Source organism: Rhincodon typus, chromosome 34 (genome assembly GCF_021869965.1).
Source record: "Rhincodon typus isolate 14 chromosome 34, sRhiTyp1.1, whole genome shotgun sequence".
NCBI lineage: Eukaryota > Metazoa > Chordata > Chondrichthyes > Orectolobiformes > Rhincodontidae > Rhincodon > Rhincodon typus.
In genome coordinates this window covers 20,943,262-20,962,355 of record NC_063365.1, presented here as the reverse complement: position 1 = coordinate 20,962,355, position 19,094 = coordinate 20,943,262, and the positions used below count along the sequence as shown (strand labels likewise).

The 19,094-nt window shown below is 44.9% G+C and overlaps 2 protein-coding genes across 2 annotated transcripts in view; one reads left to right on the top strand and one right to left on the bottom strand.

The window, feature by feature from the left end:
* Window positions 1-19,094, top strand: part of LOC109920474 (cadherin-23-like) — a 105,654-nt gene that overhangs the window by 78,202 nt on the left and 8,358 nt on the right. The window contains exons 24-30 of the mRNA XM_048616337.1: window positions 1,290-1,546; window positions 4,141-4,238; window positions 6,653-6,773; window positions 9,097-9,176; window positions 14,441-14,481; window positions 15,898-15,958; window positions 16,657-16,786. Of these exons, the coding sequence (XP_048472294.1) occupies window positions 1,290-1,546; window positions 4,141-4,238; window positions 6,653-6,773; window positions 9,097-9,176; window positions 14,441-14,481; window positions 15,898-15,958; window positions 16,657-16,786 (788 nt within the window). The remainder of the gene's footprint in view (window positions 1-1,289; window positions 1,547-4,140; window positions 4,239-6,652; window positions 6,774-9,096; window positions 9,177-14,440; window positions 14,482-15,897; window positions 15,959-16,656; window positions 16,787-19,094) is intronic.
* Window positions 15,577-19,094, bottom strand: part of LOC109937233 (calcium-binding mitochondrial carrier protein SCaMC-1-A-like) — a 43,819-nt gene continuing 40,301 nt past the window's right edge. Inside the window, exon 16 of the transcript XR_007265479.1 lies at window positions 15,577-16,826. The gene's annotated coding sequence lies outside the window, so the exon portion shown is untranslated. The remainder of the gene's footprint in view (window positions 16,827-19,094) is intronic.

Sequence of the window (19,094 nt, the reverse complement as noted above, 5' to 3'; positions counted from 1 at the left end):
TTTCTAGAACAACATCCCAGGCAGCTTCATAGAGGTATAATTATGTGAAAACAGATGCTGGGAAGGAAATATTGAAAGGGATGACCAGAATGATTGGGTCAAAACTGGGTTTGAAGGAATAAAATGATCAGTAGCCACTTGATGCCCGAGCTCAGAATTCCCTCCTTAAACCTCCATCTCTGGACCTCACTTTCGTCCTTTAAGATGCTGCTTAGACCCTCCGCCTGCACAGGTATTTAGTCACCTGTAGTAACATCTATATATTGGCTTTGTGTCAAATATTGTTTGATTCTAATCCTTGTGACTCAGTTATATTTTTTGTTAAAGCTACTACGTAAGTGTAATTAGTCGTGTATCCACAGAAACGGCAGTGTCTGGGATGCACAGGCCAGGCATGCCTCACGTAGTCCCATTACTTTGGTTTGGGGATCCTGCTTGAAACTACACAAAGAGAAATCTACAGAAATTCATCAATTGTTTACAGCAATGTGAGTGAGGAGAGTCACAAACCAAGCCTTTGCCCACCTCCCATTTCAGTCCTGGAAGCAAAAAGTGCTGGAGGTCACAGCGGGTCAGGCAGCACCAAGGAGAGAGAGCAAGCTCACGTTTCTAGTCTCGATGACTCTTCATCAGAGCTGAAGTGAAGTATGGAAGGGGCAGCGTTTGTGCAGTAGTGGAGGGGGGACGGAGTGCTGAGGGAGAACGTGTGCTGATAGCGCAGATTAAGTGATCGGAATGTGAGAATGGCAGAACTATTATGTAGCCAACTGCTAAACAGGAAGGAACAGACAGTCCCACTGGGGTAGGGGGAAGGCAGACAAGACATGGTGGCATAGAATGTAACAGCTTAAACTAAAGGAAAGGGAAGAAAGGAGTGAGTTCACAATCTGATGGTATTGAAGGTCCTGAAGGCCGTAAAGTACCTAGTCTGAAGATGAGATGTTGTTCCTCCAGTTTGCACTGTGATTCACTGGAACACTGCAGCATGCCGAGGATAGACACATGGGCATGTGAGCAGGGCGCTGTGTTAAAATGACCAACTACAAGAAGGTTGGGGACCAGAGGTGTTCTGCAAAGTGGTCAGCCAGTCTGTGTTTGGTTTCTGTAATGTGGAGACCTCACTGTTCAGTCAAGCTCAGGGTCAGCTCATACAATGGTGAGGTGACAGGGAGACAGCAGGGGAGCTTGCTATCACTGGCACCTCCTCCTAGTTTGGCAGCGAGAGACTTCTCAGCAAGCTGTGAGGAGGTTTGCACTGTTAAAAAAATCTTTGATTTCCTCTTTCGCAGGGGAGCAGGATGGCATTGTGAGGACCTTTGACCTCTTCACGGCCTACAACCCAGGCTATTTCCTGGTGGATGTCATGGTTTCGGACCTGGCTGGACACAATGATACGTCGGTGATTGGGATCTACATCCTGAGAGATGACCAGCGTGTTAAGATTGTCATCAATGAGATCCCAGAGAAGGTGCGGGAGTTTGAAGAGGAGTTCATTAAGCTGCTCTCCAACATCACTGGCGCCATTGTCAACACAGATGATGTGCAGGTAACACCCTTTGCCAGCTCATTCAGGTCTTGGAAGCTCATTGCACCAAGAATGAAGAGTGCATCATCCGTTCAGTTTCTCAAACAAACCTTGCAAGGAAATAGCACTTGAATGCAGCAACAGTTTCATAGAGAGTAGTGTAACTATCAACTCATTGTGCAAGAATTCAGAGGCCCAGACCGAGCAGCCAGAGAGTGAGGGTTCAGCTACTGTGTCTGAGGAAGGGAGAGGAGACAGAAGAGAAACCAGAGCTGAAGTTGTAGAGCAATGCACTGGCATACAGGCCTCAAGGACGGTTATCAACCCTGCAGGAATGTCCTGGGGTATATCCAGAATTAAGAACTAGAATCTCCAGCAATACTGCTGCCAGCACAAGACAAGACAAGTCAAAGGTCTGTTAAAAAATGATGCATTTTAAAAAAATAAACTTTCAACTCTTGTCCACCAGTTAGAAAAAGATTGGATCATGAGAGGTTTGATATTTTTGAATCAGCCTGTTCAGAAATGCTATTACACACTCTCTGGAGCAGGTGGGATTTGAACTCAAGTCTTCTGCCTCAGAGGTAGGGACGCTACCACTGCTCCGCAAGAACCCTATTCATGGGGGGGTGGGGAAGGGGTTAAAATAAACTGAAATTCAAGATCAGCAATTGTCCAACTGGATATTGCAGAGACAGTTGGCTTTTCACACTGCGGATTGGAAAGGTGGGGCATCTGGCAATCAATTGCTGGATTTCGATACAGTGCCACATCACAGACTTGCAAGGAAAGTTCCAGGCTATGGGGTAAAAAGGGACAGGAGTAACATGGATATGAAAATGACTGATAGGAGATAGAGAGAAATGGTTAATGGATATTCTTTGGGCTGCAGGAAGGTTTGTAATGGTGTTGGTTTTTTGATAATTATCACTTCAATAAATGATCCACATCTTGGTTTATATGGGAAAATTTCAAAGCCTGTGGATGACACAGAATTTGGGAGAATGTTAAAGTGTAGGACTTCAAAAATTCAAGTTGGTAGAGCGGGCCAATAAATGGCAGATGAAATTTGACATAAATAAATGTGAGGTCATTACAAAGAACGGAGAAAGACAGTATCAAATAAAGGGTACTATGTCAACAATGTGCAGGAACAGAGAAGCCCTTGGTGTGTATGAACATGTCATTAAAGGTAACAGGACAGGCAGAGAGAGCTGTTAACAAACATACAGGTTTCATAGACATAGAGTGAGTGTGTGAGTTGCCATAGTTTTACCAGACCATTGGGCTGCTCTTTCATTAGAGAGACTTACCTGGTGGTGGTTTAACCTGAAGGCCACATACCTCAGGCAAGGAGAGTCCTTTGTTGTCACCTCTTCCAGTGCAGGAATTGAACCCATGCTGTTAGCATCACACTACCTCACAAACCAACTGAGCTACATCAACCCCCAGAGGATAAGAGCAGGGAGGTTAGGACAAATGTATATAATGTTTGCCAGAAGCTGGAATACTGTGTAAAATTCTGGGCACCACATTAGAGGAAGGATGCCAATGCATTGGAAGGAGCACAGAAGTTTATGAGAATGGTTTCACGGGTGAGACATTTCTGTTATGAGGAACGTTTGGAGAAATTGGGACTGTTTGCCAAAGAGAAGGGAAGGCTAAGAGGAGATTTGACAAAGTGGATAGGGAGAAACTGTTCACAATCCTAAATGGGTTGAGAAGGGTTGGGGGGGATACAGTTTTTAAAGTGTTTTGCCAAAGAAGCAAATGCAAGGTGAGAAGAAACATTTTCACTCAGCGAATATAGTCTTTTTCCCCAGGGTGGAGGAATCCAAAACTAGGGGGCATAGGTTTAAGGTGAGAGGGGAAAGATTTAAAAAGGACCTGAGGGGCAACTTTTTCACGCAGAGGGTGGTGAGTGTATGGAATGAGCTGCCAGAAGAAGTGGTGGAGGTGGGTACAATTACAACATTTAAAAGGCACCTGGACGGTCACATGAATAGGAAGGGTTTAGAGGCATATGGGTGAAAAGTTGGTAAATGGGACTGCTCTGCATGGACAGGTGGGACTGAAGGGTCTGTGTCTGTGCTGTAACACTCTGTGATTCTCTATGAGCGGTTGGGATCTGGAATACATTGCCTGGAAGTGTGTTGGAGGACAGGTTCAGTGCAGGATTGGAGAGGGCATTGGATTTAAATAGAAACAATACACAAGACACAGGAATAAAGCAGAAGATTGACTCTGTAAAAACACTGAGAGAGCTGGGTGCAGCCATGAGTGCTGAATAGCTTCCTTCTGCACCGTAACAATTGTGTGGTGGAGTTGGGGCAGTCAGGCCGGAGATAACATTGTGTGTCTCCAGGAACATGTCCAACCAGAGAGTTGGCAACCATTGCAGGGTAGTGTTAATCAGCAGATAACCAGAACCAGGGTAGGGAGTGGCACAGCTGGGGTTGTAGGAGGGTTCTTGGCACAGGTAGGATCAGTTAATCACCATGGAGACAGTCTCAAAAGGACCACTGATAGATAAATCACAATATGGATAAATCACAACCTGTAACTCACAACTTTCTGTATTGACCAGAGTTCATGTTTCATGTCTTTGTTCACAGTTTCACGTAGATCAGAAGGGCCGAGTGAATTTTGCTCAGACCGACGTGCTGATTCATGTGGTGGATAGGGAATCAAACCGGATCTTGGATGTGGAGAGGTGAGTGGCCTCTTTACCCCAGGGCAGGGCTGTTCTTACCGCTGTCGTTAGAACTGTGCATGGATCCCATCAACCCCTCACAGCACCAGGATTTCGAGGGGTCTCTGTTCACTCGATTGTTTGTAGAGAATCGGATGGAAGTGGATTGCAAGGGAATGCGGAAAAGTTAAAGGAAAAGAAGGCAGTTTGACTGAAAACAGCTTGCATTTATACCAGCATCTGCAACATGGCAGAGCCCATTTTCCATTTGGGAAAGGCGAAGGAGAAACCGTGTGGGAGAAAACGAAAGGGTATTTGCCACCCCGTGGTTGTGCGATGGCTTCTATAGTGGAGCTCACTCCACCTGAGGTGGCTGCAAGCAAAAAAAAGGACTTGTATTTCTATAGCACCTTTTGCTATCTCAGAAAATCTCACAGTGCTGTACACCCAATGAAGCCCTTTACATGCATATATAATCTGAGCAGAAGTACGCCATTCCGCCCCTCAAGCTTGCTCTGCCATGCAATAAGATCATGGCTGGTCCTGTTTGTGTTTTGGATTTCACATTCCTATGCATCTCCCAATAAGGTTTGATTCTGCAGCTAAATCTACCTGCACCTTTAAAATAATCAGTGACCCGCACCCAACCCCGGCCTTCTGAGTTTTTAAAATTTTGGCGGGCCCGTGAAAAGATTCTGCCAGATTGTCGCCAAAACATTAATAGCACTGCACAGCAACAGTCATCGGGATAGAGTGAATGATAGTGTCAGAAATGGAATTGGGGATTCAGTATCAAGAGAAGTGTGACAGGCCAGAGACCGCAAGAGAACGTCCTGTTTGATTGCAGTCACTGCCAACAGCCGCAGTCATAAGTGGTTTTAGAAATTATTCAACTGGAGAACAAACAGGATTTTTCTGACTTTGGATCCTCAGACTAAAGAGACCCTCATCTGTTCTCCTAGTTTCAGTAGGAAGTTCATCAATGACTGAGGAGGCAGTTAAAAAAAAACGTTAGTCCGATAGCACAACATGAGAGCTGCTATCATAGAATCCCCACAGTGTGGAAGCAGACCATTCGGTCCATCAAGTCCACACTGACCCTCTGAAGTGCAGCCACCCATCCTCCCTCCCCCATAACCCTGAAGAATCCAGACCCTGTATTCATCTGAGATTTAATGACAGTATAAATGGCTAGTGTTGTTAATAAGCTTCAAGATACCTGTCTCAACAAAACCCAGTCTTTATGATGTATGTTATATGAGCTAGCATATAGGGGCGCACAGGCCTTATCAGATAGCCAGCAATGTTTATTGTTTAACCCAACAAACCCTGTCAATACAAACACTGCCACTGTGCATCAGTAGGATGCAGTGAATATTTAAGAACGATGGCGTGCCAATCACGTAGGCTATCTTGTCCTTGATTACCTGAAACTTCTTCAGTGTTGTTGGAACCACACTCACGCAGGGCAATGGGGATATTCCATCACACTCCTGACTTGTGTCTTGTAGATGATGAGTTACTCGCTGCAGCATTCCCAGCCTCTGACCTGCTCTTGGAGCCACAGTATTTAATTAGTGCAGATTAAGGTGCACGAGTTTAACAGGGAAGAATTGTGATGTGAAGCGGATTGACTTCAAAACATTTTCGCTCGAAGCATCACAACCAGTAACTGTGTTTAACACAGAGAGCAAGCCTACCTACTGTTAATTGTAGCAGCCTGGACTCTGAGTCAGACGTTGGTGGGTTTGGGGACCACTTTGGGACAGAACAAGGTTGGCAATCCCAGTGCAGTGCTGAGGGAGTGCTGCATGGTTGGAGATGTTTCTTTTCAGATTAAACATTAGACAGAGGCCCTCCCAACGCTGTCAGAAGGATGAAGAGATCCAAGGGACAGCTGCTGACAAAAACAGGACAGTTCTCCCTGATGCCCAGGTCAATATTTATCCCTTAACCAATGTCGCCCAAAGATGATATCTAGTCATGATCACTTTGTGGTAGCTTACCATGCTTGGTCGCCTATGATCCAGCTTCACACACGGGAGGGAGAGGTTGGGATATTTTCCTAATCAACCTGTTGAGGAATGTTATGACACACCTCTGGAGATGGTAGGATTTGAATACAGGCCTCCTGGCTCAGAGGTACAGACATTACCAATATGCCACAGAGCCTTTGAGTAAGAGTTGAACGTGCTTCTGCACACCTGAGCACAGGTACGTGAGACAATGGATAGCAATTAGGAGTAGGGACCTTAGCTAATACATCCCAGGGCTGTTGACTTTGACCCTAGGAGTCCCAATTCTACCTTAGCTAGGGTTAGCTGTCCAGGACAGACTGTGAATAAAGCCTCGAACCTTTGTGATATGATGGTTGAGTTCTGAATGAAAGAGTGTCCTTGATTAACCCCGCACGTCGCTGTGTGATTCTGTTTCAGGGTAATCCAAATGATCGACGAAAATAAGGAACAGCTTAGAAATCTCTTCCGGAATTACAACATTCTCGATGTCCAGCCGGCTGTTACTGTTAGGGCAGCTAATGATATGACGTCTTTACAGGTAACATTAAATACTGGAGCTCTCCGTCCACACGAGCCACTGGTTTTCTGTCATTCAAGTGTAGACAGGAGCCTAGGCTTCCACCAGAAACAGTTTCTCTCTTTGCGCAACCATAGGCCACCCACATGTAGGCAGCATTGCAAACATCATCACTGTCTGAGGAAAAAGTGTTTGTAAGTGAGCAATTTTGACCTTCTAAGGAGAACTGGATGATTCATCTGAAGAGAAAACATTTTTCAGGGCCCATGGGGAGTGGGACTAGTTCAGTGGCTCTTACTGGGAGAGCGAGAACAGGCACAACAGGCTGAGTGGCTTCCATCTGTTCAATTCCAGCTGTAATGCACCCTCCAGTCTAGCAACTGTCCTCCAGTGAGCCTCCCATACAGTGGGCAAGAAACGCACTTAACAAGACACAAGTCCAGTGCCACATCAGTGAATGGCATGAAAGTCTGTGTCTAGTGACTATGTCCCACACTGCTCTCAATCCCTGTAATCTTTCCCCACCTCCACCCCCAGCTCTGCAGTTACCGGAGGGAATCAGCTCTTCACTGGATGTGTCAATCCTTACACTATGTCTGTGTGTTGAGTTCTCAAGGCTCAGTAGTGGGTGCACGTCATCATGTCCTAAGCAATAGACCCTGTGAGGCACCGAAACAAGATCACTCAAATTTCCAAACCACCGTTTAACCAAAGCCATGTGCACCTTAAACACAAGCCAATACAAAAAAATTGTTCTTTTTGGCATCATGCTGTGCTTTATGCGTTTTTCTCATTTTGTTTTTGCTTTCCTTATCAAGTAGATCCTCATGGCTTCTAAACCCTCTGTAGGAGATGGGAACCCAGACCCTAGTGACTGCACTGTAGTTGTTTTTATTGTGATAACCAATCCTCCTCCTTTATTGATACCATCATCTCCTGATAACAGCAAACACCGCTGTCAGTAAAGGTACCAACATAAGCCACATTTAAGATGCTGAAAAGGGTTCGACAGGGTAGACAGAGAGAAACTGTGTCCACAGGTGGAGGAAGTCCACAATGGGAGAGGATGAAGGGAGGGGTGGTGATGGTTGAGGGGGTGAAGTGTGGATGCTGCTGCAAAACCTTAAAATTCAAGCTGGGCTGCTGACTGGTGATTTCAGGAAGCACTTCTCCAGCCTGAGGGTAGCAGAAAAAAACTGGAACTCTCTTCCTGACGATGACTGAAGCTAAAGGTCAGTTGAATTTTCTGAACTGAGGTTGAAAGATCTTGGTAGGCAAGGGTTAGTACAGATATGTAACCAACATAGGCACGTCTAGTATAAACGCAGGCACAGGCAAGTTGTAGAGCTGGAGGAACACGGCAGGCCAGGCAGCATCAGAAGAGCAGGAAAGTTGATGTTTCAGGTTGGGACCCTTCTTCTGATTTCTGAATCATCGATTTCTGAAGAAGGGTCCTGACCCAAAACGTCAACTTTCCTGCTCCTCTGATGCTGCCTGGTCTGCTGTGTTCCTCCAGCTCCACACTGTGTTATCTCAGACTCCAGCATCTGCAGTCTCCCAGACAAGTTGTATTTGTGGCCAGTTTACATTTTAACATTTATGAGCAGAAGTAGGCACTTCAGCCCTTCAGGCTTGCTGCGTCATCCAGTAAGATGATGGCTGATCTATTTGTGTCCCAAATTCCCATCTGTCCCTGATAACCTTTGATCCCCGTACATTTTACACTCTATTATGTGATTATGATTACTTTGTTTAAAAATCTACCCCTTTGACCAAGTTACGTGGCTCAACACCATATCTTGTTTTAAAATACTTGTCATCAGGTTTAAAGGTGCTATATAAACATGTGTTAATGCAGAGTGCAATCCAAACACAGGGTTGACTCCTTGTTGCAGTTTACTGGATCTGGTGGGGGCAGGTGGGTTTGTTGGGATGATTGAAAAGATGCCATGAATATTGCTGGTGACCCAGGCCCCCTAAATCTTTGATCCAGCCCTGAAAGCTGGAACGGTTTGGCAAATTAGCATTAGGTCTCTCGACACAAAGTGTACGTGCTCTTTTCTGTAAATCTTACTCGGTGAAGTGTTAAATAAGTTTGCCAGTTTCTGTCCTGGCGAGACATGATGCAATGGTAATGGAATTAGTAGTCGATACAAGCAAGCAGTTGGTCAACCTATAAACATTTACAATAGTTATCCACTGCACTAACATGCAGTTTCTTTACAGCATTGCAAACTGATTACATTTCAGGAAAGAATGTTATTGTCAGTGACATTTGAGATGTTTTGAGCTGATGAAAGATGCTGTATCAATCCCAAAGTCAGTCTTTCTTCTCTTTTTATAGATGGCGATAATTATTCTGGCAGTTTTGCTGTTTCTGGCTACCATGCTGTTCATCTTTATGAACTGGTATTACAGGACAGTGTAAGTGCCTTGATTCACCTGTACATTGCACAACATTTAACTCACAATGAAATTAACCTCTGGGTACTTTTGTGTGTGTAGGTCAGGGGTTATCCTCTGAGTTGTTAACAAACAAAAACAGAAAGTGCTCGAGAAACTCAGCAGGTCTGACGTCAGTGAAAAGAAACAGAGTCAATGTTTTGAGTCCAGTGACTTTTCTTCATTAAAAAAAACCGCGGGTACTGTAAAGCAGAAATAAAAACAGAAATTTCTGGAAAAGCTCAGCAGATCTGACAGTATCTGTGGAGAGAAATCAGTGTTAATGTTTCGGGTCCAGTTCCGAGGAAGGGTCACTGGACCCGAAACATTAACACTGATTTGTCTCCACAGATACTGCCAGACCTGCTGAGCTTTTCCAGCAATTTCTGTTTTCGTGACCTTTCTTCAGAACTGCACTAGAAACATTAACACTCTTTCGGGTGCGGCCAGACCTGCTGAGTTTCTCCAGAAATTTATGTTTGTATTTATTTCAGATCCCCACATTCGCAGTTCTTTCATTGTTTGAATACATCATTGTTTATTGAGCTGTTCCTGATTGTCCAGGATGACCCTGTGCCTTTCCAGCAGGTTAGAGAGTTAAAACCAGAGCAGACGTGTTTGCTGGATGGCTGGTTTGCATTACAAAGTAACACCAACAAAGCAGGTTCGATTCCAACACTGGCTGAGGTTACCATGATGATCCTACCTTCTCACCCTCGCCTGAGGTGTAGCGACCCTCCAGTTGAATCGCTACCAGTTATGTCTCTCTAATGAGAGCAGCCTGATGTGACTTTGGTGACTTCATTCATTGCATGGAAAATGCTGTTGAAAACACTGTGCTGCAACACACCCAGATTGTGCTGAGCAGTTCTATGTTATATATATGATGAATCTTCCTTCCTTCACTCAGAGTTAACACCCATTGCTACAGAAGCAGGCTGGATTCAGGGCATGAGGAGATTGAAAATCACCAGCAGAAACCTGAGCTGGCAGTGGAGGGGCAATATCAGAGTCACCGTTTAAATATCCCACAGCTCGAGGAGTTCCACCTGAGCAGAGCAGTCTGGTAGATAAGAGAAAGCGTATGCATGTATGAGAGAGGGAGAGAACCAGCCAGACAGACAGACAGTGTGCGAATTGGGCAGGGATGTGATGTTATTAGTGAATAGTCTTCTATACTTTGAGGCAGAATTTAGGGGGCCAGCAGAAATTTCAACTGGAGTGACGGTATAAATGTGTGGTAGCAGATTGGCCCCACCCTGTTTTACTTTTATAATGGGCAGGTAAATTCCTGAGTGAATGATCTGTTCCCATGCCAAAATAATTGAAAGTACTGCCTGGGACTTCTCTTTTTTGGGTCACACGTACATGGGTGTATACGGCCTGTGCAGAGATGGACTGAGGTTCTGCCTCTGCCATGTGACTAGACCCAGTTCCTTCCAACAGGATCAGCATCACTGATATAATCACACACAACATTTTTCAGTCGAGCTCATGCAGATGAAGGTTAAACAGTTTTATCCACATCACTTAAACTATGTCCTCAGGTCACGGCCGAATAAGGCAATGTTTCATTTTAAAGCACACACCATCCCACATAACCAGAGATAGCAAGAACTGCAGATGCTGGAGTCAGAGACAACATAGTGTGGAGCTGGAGGCACACAGCAGGCCAGGAATTTCTGAGGAAGGGTCCTGACCCGAAACGTCAACTTTCCTGCTCCTCTGATGCTGCCTGGTCTGCTGTGTTCCTCCAGCTCCACACTGTGTTGTGTCCCACATTACCTGCAGCTTGGCTGATCTTTGGGTCATGCTTCCTATAAGGTTTCTAAGATTGATGTTCCAGAGGAGCCCCTTACCCAAACTGCCCTGTTTCATCAGCGGCCATCACTTTGGGTTGACGACTGCTGATACACCAGTCTCACAGAAGCAAAGTCAACCTGTCATATTCACCAGGTCCTCTGAGCAGAACTGGTCCAAGGACAGCGGGCAGTCTCTGCAGGTCTGACAAGTTAACAGCTGACTGGTCTGTTGAAAGTATTAAACGGCATCAAGCATCAGTAACTGCACCCTGTAGGGTGATGAGCTTCATTTGGGACATAACGCTGTTCAGCATCTGGCTCATTATTTCTGTACTAGCTTTCTGTACCTTCACCATAACTGCTGCAATAGAGAAGGATTTACTTTCTGTTGGAGTCCTGCATGAAATTGCTGAACTCTAGTCATGTGGCAGAGGCTGAATCTCAGCCCATTTCTGCATGCGCCAAATACACTCACGTATGTGTGACCCAAATATAAGAAGTTGCAGGCAGTACTTTGTTTTGGGCATGGGGAAGCGATCAGACAATCATTTGCCCATTATAATCCTTCCCACAAACTTCGAAGGCAAGTAATACAGACTGTCATCTCTCATTTTATAGCCTCACTTCAGTTGAAATTTCTGCTGTTCCCCAAAGTATTGAAGGCTCTTCGACAATGAGCTTAAACATCACTAACCCACCTATTCTCACACTGGAATTCTCCCACACCAAGACATTTTCTCTGTTCTCTCTCAGTTCTATCAGACTATTCCTATTAAGTACAACTCTCTGAGACATGAAATATTTAGAGTGACTCTGATACTGTCCACCATCTGACCTCAAATCTTCCAATACTCCCTCGAGCAGTGCATTCTAGATCCTAACCACTCACTGTGTTAGTCACACGTTGTCACTGCTCCTTTTGCTGATCAGCTAAAAGCAGTATTGTCTGGATCTCAGCCCTTCCACCGCTGTACCCAGTGTAAAACCCTTGTGATTTTAAATCTTCTCTCTACCTTCTCTTCTCCAGCCTCAGTCTGAACTTTTCCAACCCTACCATTTCACTGATGGGGGGAGGGAAGCTACTGAAAATGTGTTTCAAAATGTTCGTACAACCATGACCACTGTACGTTCGCACTAAACAACTGCACCTCCCAGTCACAAACCATTTCAACTACCCCTCCCATTCCTCAGACGACATGTCCATCCTGGGCCTCCTGCAATGCCACAACGATGCCACCCGAAGGTTGCAGAACAGCACCTCATTATTTCACTTGGGAACCCTGCAGCCCAATGGTATCAATGTGGACTTCACAAGCTTCAAAATCTCCCCTCCCCCAACCGCATCCCAAAACCAGCCCAGCTTGTCCCCACCTCCCTAACCTGTCCTTCCTCCCACCTAAAGCCCCATCCCCATCTCCTACCTACCAGCCTCATCCCGCCCCCTTGACCTGTCCGTCCTCCCTGGACTGACCTATCCCCTCCCTAACTCCCTACCTACACTCACCTTTACTGGCTCCATCCCGACCTCTTTGACCTGTCTGTCTCCTCTCCACCTATCTTCTCCACTATCCATCTTCCATTCGCCTCCCCCATCTCCCTATTTATTTCAGAACCCCCTTCCCCTCCCCCATTTCTGAAGAAGGGTCTAGGCCCAAAACGTCAGCCTTCCTGCTCCTCTGATGCTGCTTGGCCTGCTGTGTTCATCCAGCTCTACACCTTGTTACCACTCTACAGGACTCTCTTTGCCACAAAATTTGATTTAAAAAAAGGCTTCTTCATACTTCTCAGTACTTGCATTGTCCATCATTGCCAATGTGATGCCACTGCTTAAAAAAGGAAGTAGACAAAAAGCAGGTAACTATAGGCCAGTTAGCTTAACTTCGGTAGTGGGGAAAATGCTTGAATCTATCATTAAGGAAGAAATAGCAAGACATCTGGATATAAATTGTCCCATTGGGAACACCCAGCATGGGTTCATGAAGGGTAGGTCATGTTTAACTAATTTGGTGGAATTCTTTGAGGACATTACTTGCATAGTGGACAATGGGGAACCTGTGGATGTGGTGTATCTGGATTTCCAGAAGGCATTTGACAAGGTGCCACACCAAAGGCTGCTACATAAGAAAAAGTTGCATGGTATTACAGGTAATGTATTGGCGTGGATAGAGGATTGGTTGACCAGTAGAAAGCCAAGAGGAGGGGTAAATGGGTGCTTTTCTGGTTGACGGTCAGTGGCTAGTGGTGTGCCTCAGGGATCAGTGTTGGGACCTCAATTGTTTACAATTTACATAGATGATTTGGAGTTGGGGACTAAGTGTGGTGTGTCAAAATTTGCAGATGACACTAAGGTGAGTGGTAGAGCAAAGTGTGCAGAAGACACTGAAAGTCTGCAGAGGGTTATAGATAGTCTAAGTGAGTGGGCAAATGGAGTACAATGTTGATAAGTGTGAGGTCATCCATTTTGGTAGGAATAACAGCAAAATGGACTATGTTTTAAATGGTAAAAAATTGCAGCACGCTGCTGTGCAGAGGGACTTGGGTGTCCTTGTGCACAAATTGCTGAAGGTGGGATTGCAGGTGCAGCAGGTGATTAAAAAGGCAAATGGAATTTTGTCTGCCATTGCTAGAGGGATGGAGTTTAAAAACATGGAGGCTATGCTGCAGCTGTATAGGGTCCTGGTGAGGCCACACCTGAAGTACTGTGTGCAGTTTTGGTCTCCTTACTTGAGAAGAGATATACTAGCACTGGAGGGGGTGCAGAGGAGATTCACTCGGTTGATTCCAGAGTTGAGAGGGTTAGATTATGAGGAGAGACTGAGTAGACTGGGCTTATACTCATTGGAATTCAGAAGAATGAGGGGAGATCTTATAGAAACGTATAAGATTATGAAGGGAATAGATAAAGTGGAGGCAGGGAGGTTGTTTCCGCTAGCAGGTGAAACTAGGACTAGAGGGCATCACCTCAAAATAAAGGGAAGCAGATGTAGGACTGAGGTCAGGAGGAACTTCTTCACCCAAAGGGTTGTGAATCTGTGGAATTCTCTGTCCAGTGAAGCGGTTGAAGCTACCTCGCTGAATGTTTTTAAGGCAAGGCTAGATAAATTTTTGAACAGTAAAGGAATTAAGGGTTATGGTGAGTGGGCGGGTAAGTGGAGCTGAGTCTCAAAAAGATCAGCCATGATCTTATTAAATGGCAGGGCAGGCTTGAGGGGCCAGATGGCCTACTCCTGCTCCTAGTTCTTATGTTCTTATCATTTGATCCCCTCTGAGGCTGCAATACCTATCACCCAAAAGTCACTTTCTGCTTTACACATAGGCACACTATACTTGTTGGTCATAGCTACAGCAATTTCAGGCCATAGATAACTACCTCCTGAAGCATGAAGACCAGAACCTCCTTCGCCTGTTCTAAATGTTGAAACTCTCTTTGTTTATTGCCAACAGGCACAAAAGAAAGTTGAAGGCTATTGTAGCAGGCTCCACTGGTAAGAAGTACATTCAGACGCAGCAATATTTTCAATAAGAAAAAATGTTATATGTAAATATTTTCATAGAATCCCTACAGTGTGGAAACAGGCCCTTTGGCCCAACAAGTCCACACCAACCCTTGGAGCATCCCACCCAGACCCATCCCCCTGTAACCCACTTAATCTACACATCCCTCAACACTACGGGCAATTTAGCATGGCCAATCCACCTAGCCTGCACAGCTTTGGACTGTGGGAGGAAACCGGAGCACCCGGAGGAAAACCACGCAGACACAGGGAGAACGTGCAAAATCCACCCAGGCAGTTGCCCGAGGATGGAATCAAACCCGTGTCCGTGGTGCTGTGAGGCAGCAGTGCTAACCACTGAGCCACTGTGCCTGTGAATTTTGGATCAATACACTCCAATGTTTGAGGTCAAGGGCTAACAACCCAGCAGATATTTTCAAATCACCCTGTTCAGAGATACTGTCATACACCTCTGGAGCAGGTGAGACTTAAACCTAAGTCTCCTGGCGAGAGATAGGGACACTATCACTGTGCCCCTGAGCTCTCTGAAGACACCTGCAAAGCATCCACAATAATTGCGGTAGTGGCCTAAATCCAGCTGAATGATTTAGATTAGTTCTTATCCTGTGTTTATGTAGCAACATTTAGACTTTGAGGCCCTATAGAGACATTACCTGATCTGAGCAGCAAACTCATGGTGTGTTTCATGGTTGGCAAATTATTCTTTATTAAACAGTGAATTCTTTAGATCTTTGTGAGCAGGACCATGGGAAGATTCACTGTTTCTGGGCCTAGGGTTATGGACCTGGTTAGTGTAATAATCATTGGAGTTAACGGGGGTGGTGATAGCCTAGTGGTATTCTCACTAGATCCAGGTAATGTTCTCACAGATCTGGTTCAAATCCCACCAAGACAGACAATGGAATCTGGATTTACTGAAAATCTGGCATTAACATAATAATGTTGCCAATTGTTTGGAGAAGAACCCATCTGGTTCACTAATGTCCTTTAGGGAAGGAAACTGCCATCCTTACCTGGTCTGGCCTACATGTGACTCCAGACCCACAGCAAAGTGGTTGACTCTTAACTGCCCTCTGGGCAATTAGGGATGCTGCCTAGCCAGTGATGCCCTTATCCCAGAAACAAAATGCAAAATTGTCAAATTGCCAAAAGCACCTTGCGATCAGTTTTGTTTTTTCAAAAATCCCTTGCCCTTATCTAGCAAACCTAATCGTAGTCACACTATTTTCCCCTTCTTTGTATTGATACATGTGCCAGTCTGCTCATTTTTGTGCTCAGTAACCTGAGAAGGTGTAGGAATAGAGTGCGCCACAACCCGATAACCTCGAGAGCATGTGAATGCTCATAAACAGAGCAGGTACTGAAGATCTATGTCCTCCTGTTTAGGTAACCAAGGGTTTATGGACATCCTGGACATGCCAAACACAAACAAGTATTCGTTTGAAGGGTAAGTGACGTGAAGCTTTGGCTGAGATTGATTTAACCCATTTCCATATCCTACTTCACTGCTGTAGAGGCAATTACTGACAAGAGGCAGACATTATTAAAGGGTAGGTGGGAGGTTCCAATCTCTAGAGCTTGCACTCTCAATCTGCTAATTAGCAACAGGCTTTACAGTGCCATTGCAATCGGAATATTCCACTTCTCAGTCAATATTGATCCAATATTTCACAGCTCCAATAAGGTCACATGGCCTAGGGAATGTGGTAATCATAATACATTGGCATCAGAATGCCACAAGAAAAGTGAGACAGACAATTGTCAGACAAAAAGATTATTTGGCTGATGTCATCATCCTCCTCCTCCTCCTCCTCGAAACTCATTCAGAGTTGGTTATGTCTCGCACCAAAGTGAAGCTTGTGTCATCAGCAAGTTAACCCTCCCATTAATGTTGGCAACTTGTTACAGACATTCAATTTACAAACTTGGATATAAGCTGGATTGTGTCACAAAACACAACTTTGATTTATACAGTGCCTATAACATTGTAAAATAGCACTGTACACTTCATATGAGTGTGATTAAAACATGCGATTTCTGGACAATTATCCAGAAATACAATCAATTACTCAAATTGAGAAGTGTGCAGACTCCATATATTGTCTGAAGGAGTGTTCCCTTCATGGTGCCAATGTCTTGTTTCAGGGCAAATCCAGTCTGGCTTGATCCCTTCTGCAGAAACTTGGAACTTGCTGCTCAGGCTGAACATGAAGATGATCTGCCAGAGAATCTCAGCGACATCACTGACCTCTGGAATAGTCCAGCCAGGACCCATGTAAGTTTATCTGCCATTGTTTGTAGTCCCTTGGTGCTGACTGCCAAGGAGAGCAAATAAATTGATTTTACATCAACACTGTTGAAAATGTACTTCCTTAATAAGAATTTTTGACAAAATAAGCATTGTCAGCTATTACATTCCAGCTGGTTGCTCATATTCTAAGATCCTGATATAGTTTGGATTAGGGAATGGAGTTGAAGTTTAACGTCAGCATCATTGCCTCATGCCCAGGGAGCCACTATTCTAACTTTTAGCATTTCCTCAGTCATACTAACAACCCCAAGGTAGATGCTATTGTGAAGTTTCAGATTGCAATGAACAGTGAAAGCATGCTGTAGATCTGTGTTAATTAGGGGAATCTCATGAACCAACAATGACCATCTTTGGAGAAGTTAACAGCAGAAGGTGCTACATGTCCTGTCACCCCAAGTCAATGTAGAGTTTATAACAAGAGTAACAACAAACACCTCTTCAGATTGGTGTGATGGCTGTAATACTGGCCTACCAGATCCCAGGACAAAACCCTGCTTGATAAGATTTTTTTTTTATCATTTAGATAATTAACTTGGTGGTCACAGAGACAGATGCGGATGAGGCTGCATATTTTTCTTTTGCGTAATAAACTTCTCTTCCATTGTTGAAAAATATGAATGCCTTTGAAATATAAGCTGTCAAAATATTATTTCAAAAGTTAGTAAAATCAAAAATACAACAAAAATAGTTTCAATACTATCCATTAATCAGACTCAACATCCTATATTGCCATTTCTTCAGTAGTGCTAGGTCAATATTCCACAATTCCTTGTACCCATTGCACCTACATCACATGGACTCTCATGGTTCAAGAAGACAGCTTATCACCACCTTAAGGGACAAGAGGGCTGGGTAATAAATACTGACCCAGGTAATAAGGCCCACATCCCAACAATTAATTTTAATAAAGACCCAAGTTCAGAGAAGTGATAACCCTAGCTCAGTGCTTTAGGATTCTACTTAACAGGGAGGTGACGGCCTACTCATATTATCACCAGACTGTTAATCCAGAGATCCAGGTAATGTTCTGGGGATCTGGGTTTGAATGTTGCCATGACAGATGGTAGAATTTGATTTCAATAAAAATCTAGAATTAAGAGTCTGATGATGACCATGAATCCATTATCGATTGTTGGAAAACACATCCGGTTCACTAATGCCCTTTAGGAAAGGAAACTGCCATCCTTACCTGGTCTGGCCTACATGTGACTCCAAACCCACAGCAACGTGGGTGACTCTTAACCGCCCTCTGGGCAATTAGGGATGGACAGTTAAATACTGGCCTAGCCAGTATTGCCCTCACCCATGAATGAATTTTTAAAAAAACTAATTCCTGAGAGTTAGTTACTAACTCCTCAGAGATAGTAAGAACTGCCGATGCTGGAGTCTGAGATAACAGTGTGGAGCTGGAGGAACACAGCAGGCCAGGCAGCATCAGAGGAGCAGGAAAGCTGATGTTTCGGGGCGGGACCCTTCTTCAGAAATGGGGGAGGGGGAAGGGAGCAATCCCCACCATTCCCTACCTGCACTCACCTATCACCATCCCACCTATCTTCCTTCCCCAGCCCCACTCCTCCTCTCGCTATTTATTTCTGAGCTCCCTTTCCCCCTCCCCCATTTCTGAAGAAGGGTCCCAACTCGAAACGTCAGCTTTCCTGCTCCTCTGATGCTGCCTGGCCTGCTGTGTTCATCCAGCTCCACACGGTGTTAACTCCTGACAGTTTACGTGCTGTGGACTGTAGACAGAATTAAGGGAAGCCTTGCCAAATCTACCAAAATGAACTGTTTCACAAATCTGGGAGCCCAAATTCACTCAGTTCTCATAGCCTGCAGATTTCTCAACAAATGCTCCTCGTTGGGAAGTTTCATAAAGTAAACCCTTCTGTTGAAGTGACTGGTCCCTGGACTGCCCTAAACACCTTCTAGGAGAGATGTTTCCAAACTCAACCCTGGTATCTTCTGAACTGAATAAAATTAACAGCCTGAGATAACAAGGTGTAGAACTGGATGAACACAGCAGGCCAAGCAGCATCAGAGGAGCAGGAAGGCTGACGTTTCGGGCCTAGACCCTTCATCAGAAATGGGGGAGGGGAAGGGAGTTCTGAAATAAATAGGGAGAGAGGGGGAGGCAGATAGAAGATGGATAGAGGAGAAGATAGGTGGAGAGGAAACAGACAGGTCAAAGAGGCGGGGATGGAGCCAGTAAAGGTGAGTGTAGGTGGGGAGTTAGGGAGGAGATAGGTCAGTCCAGGGAGGACGGACAGGTCAAGGG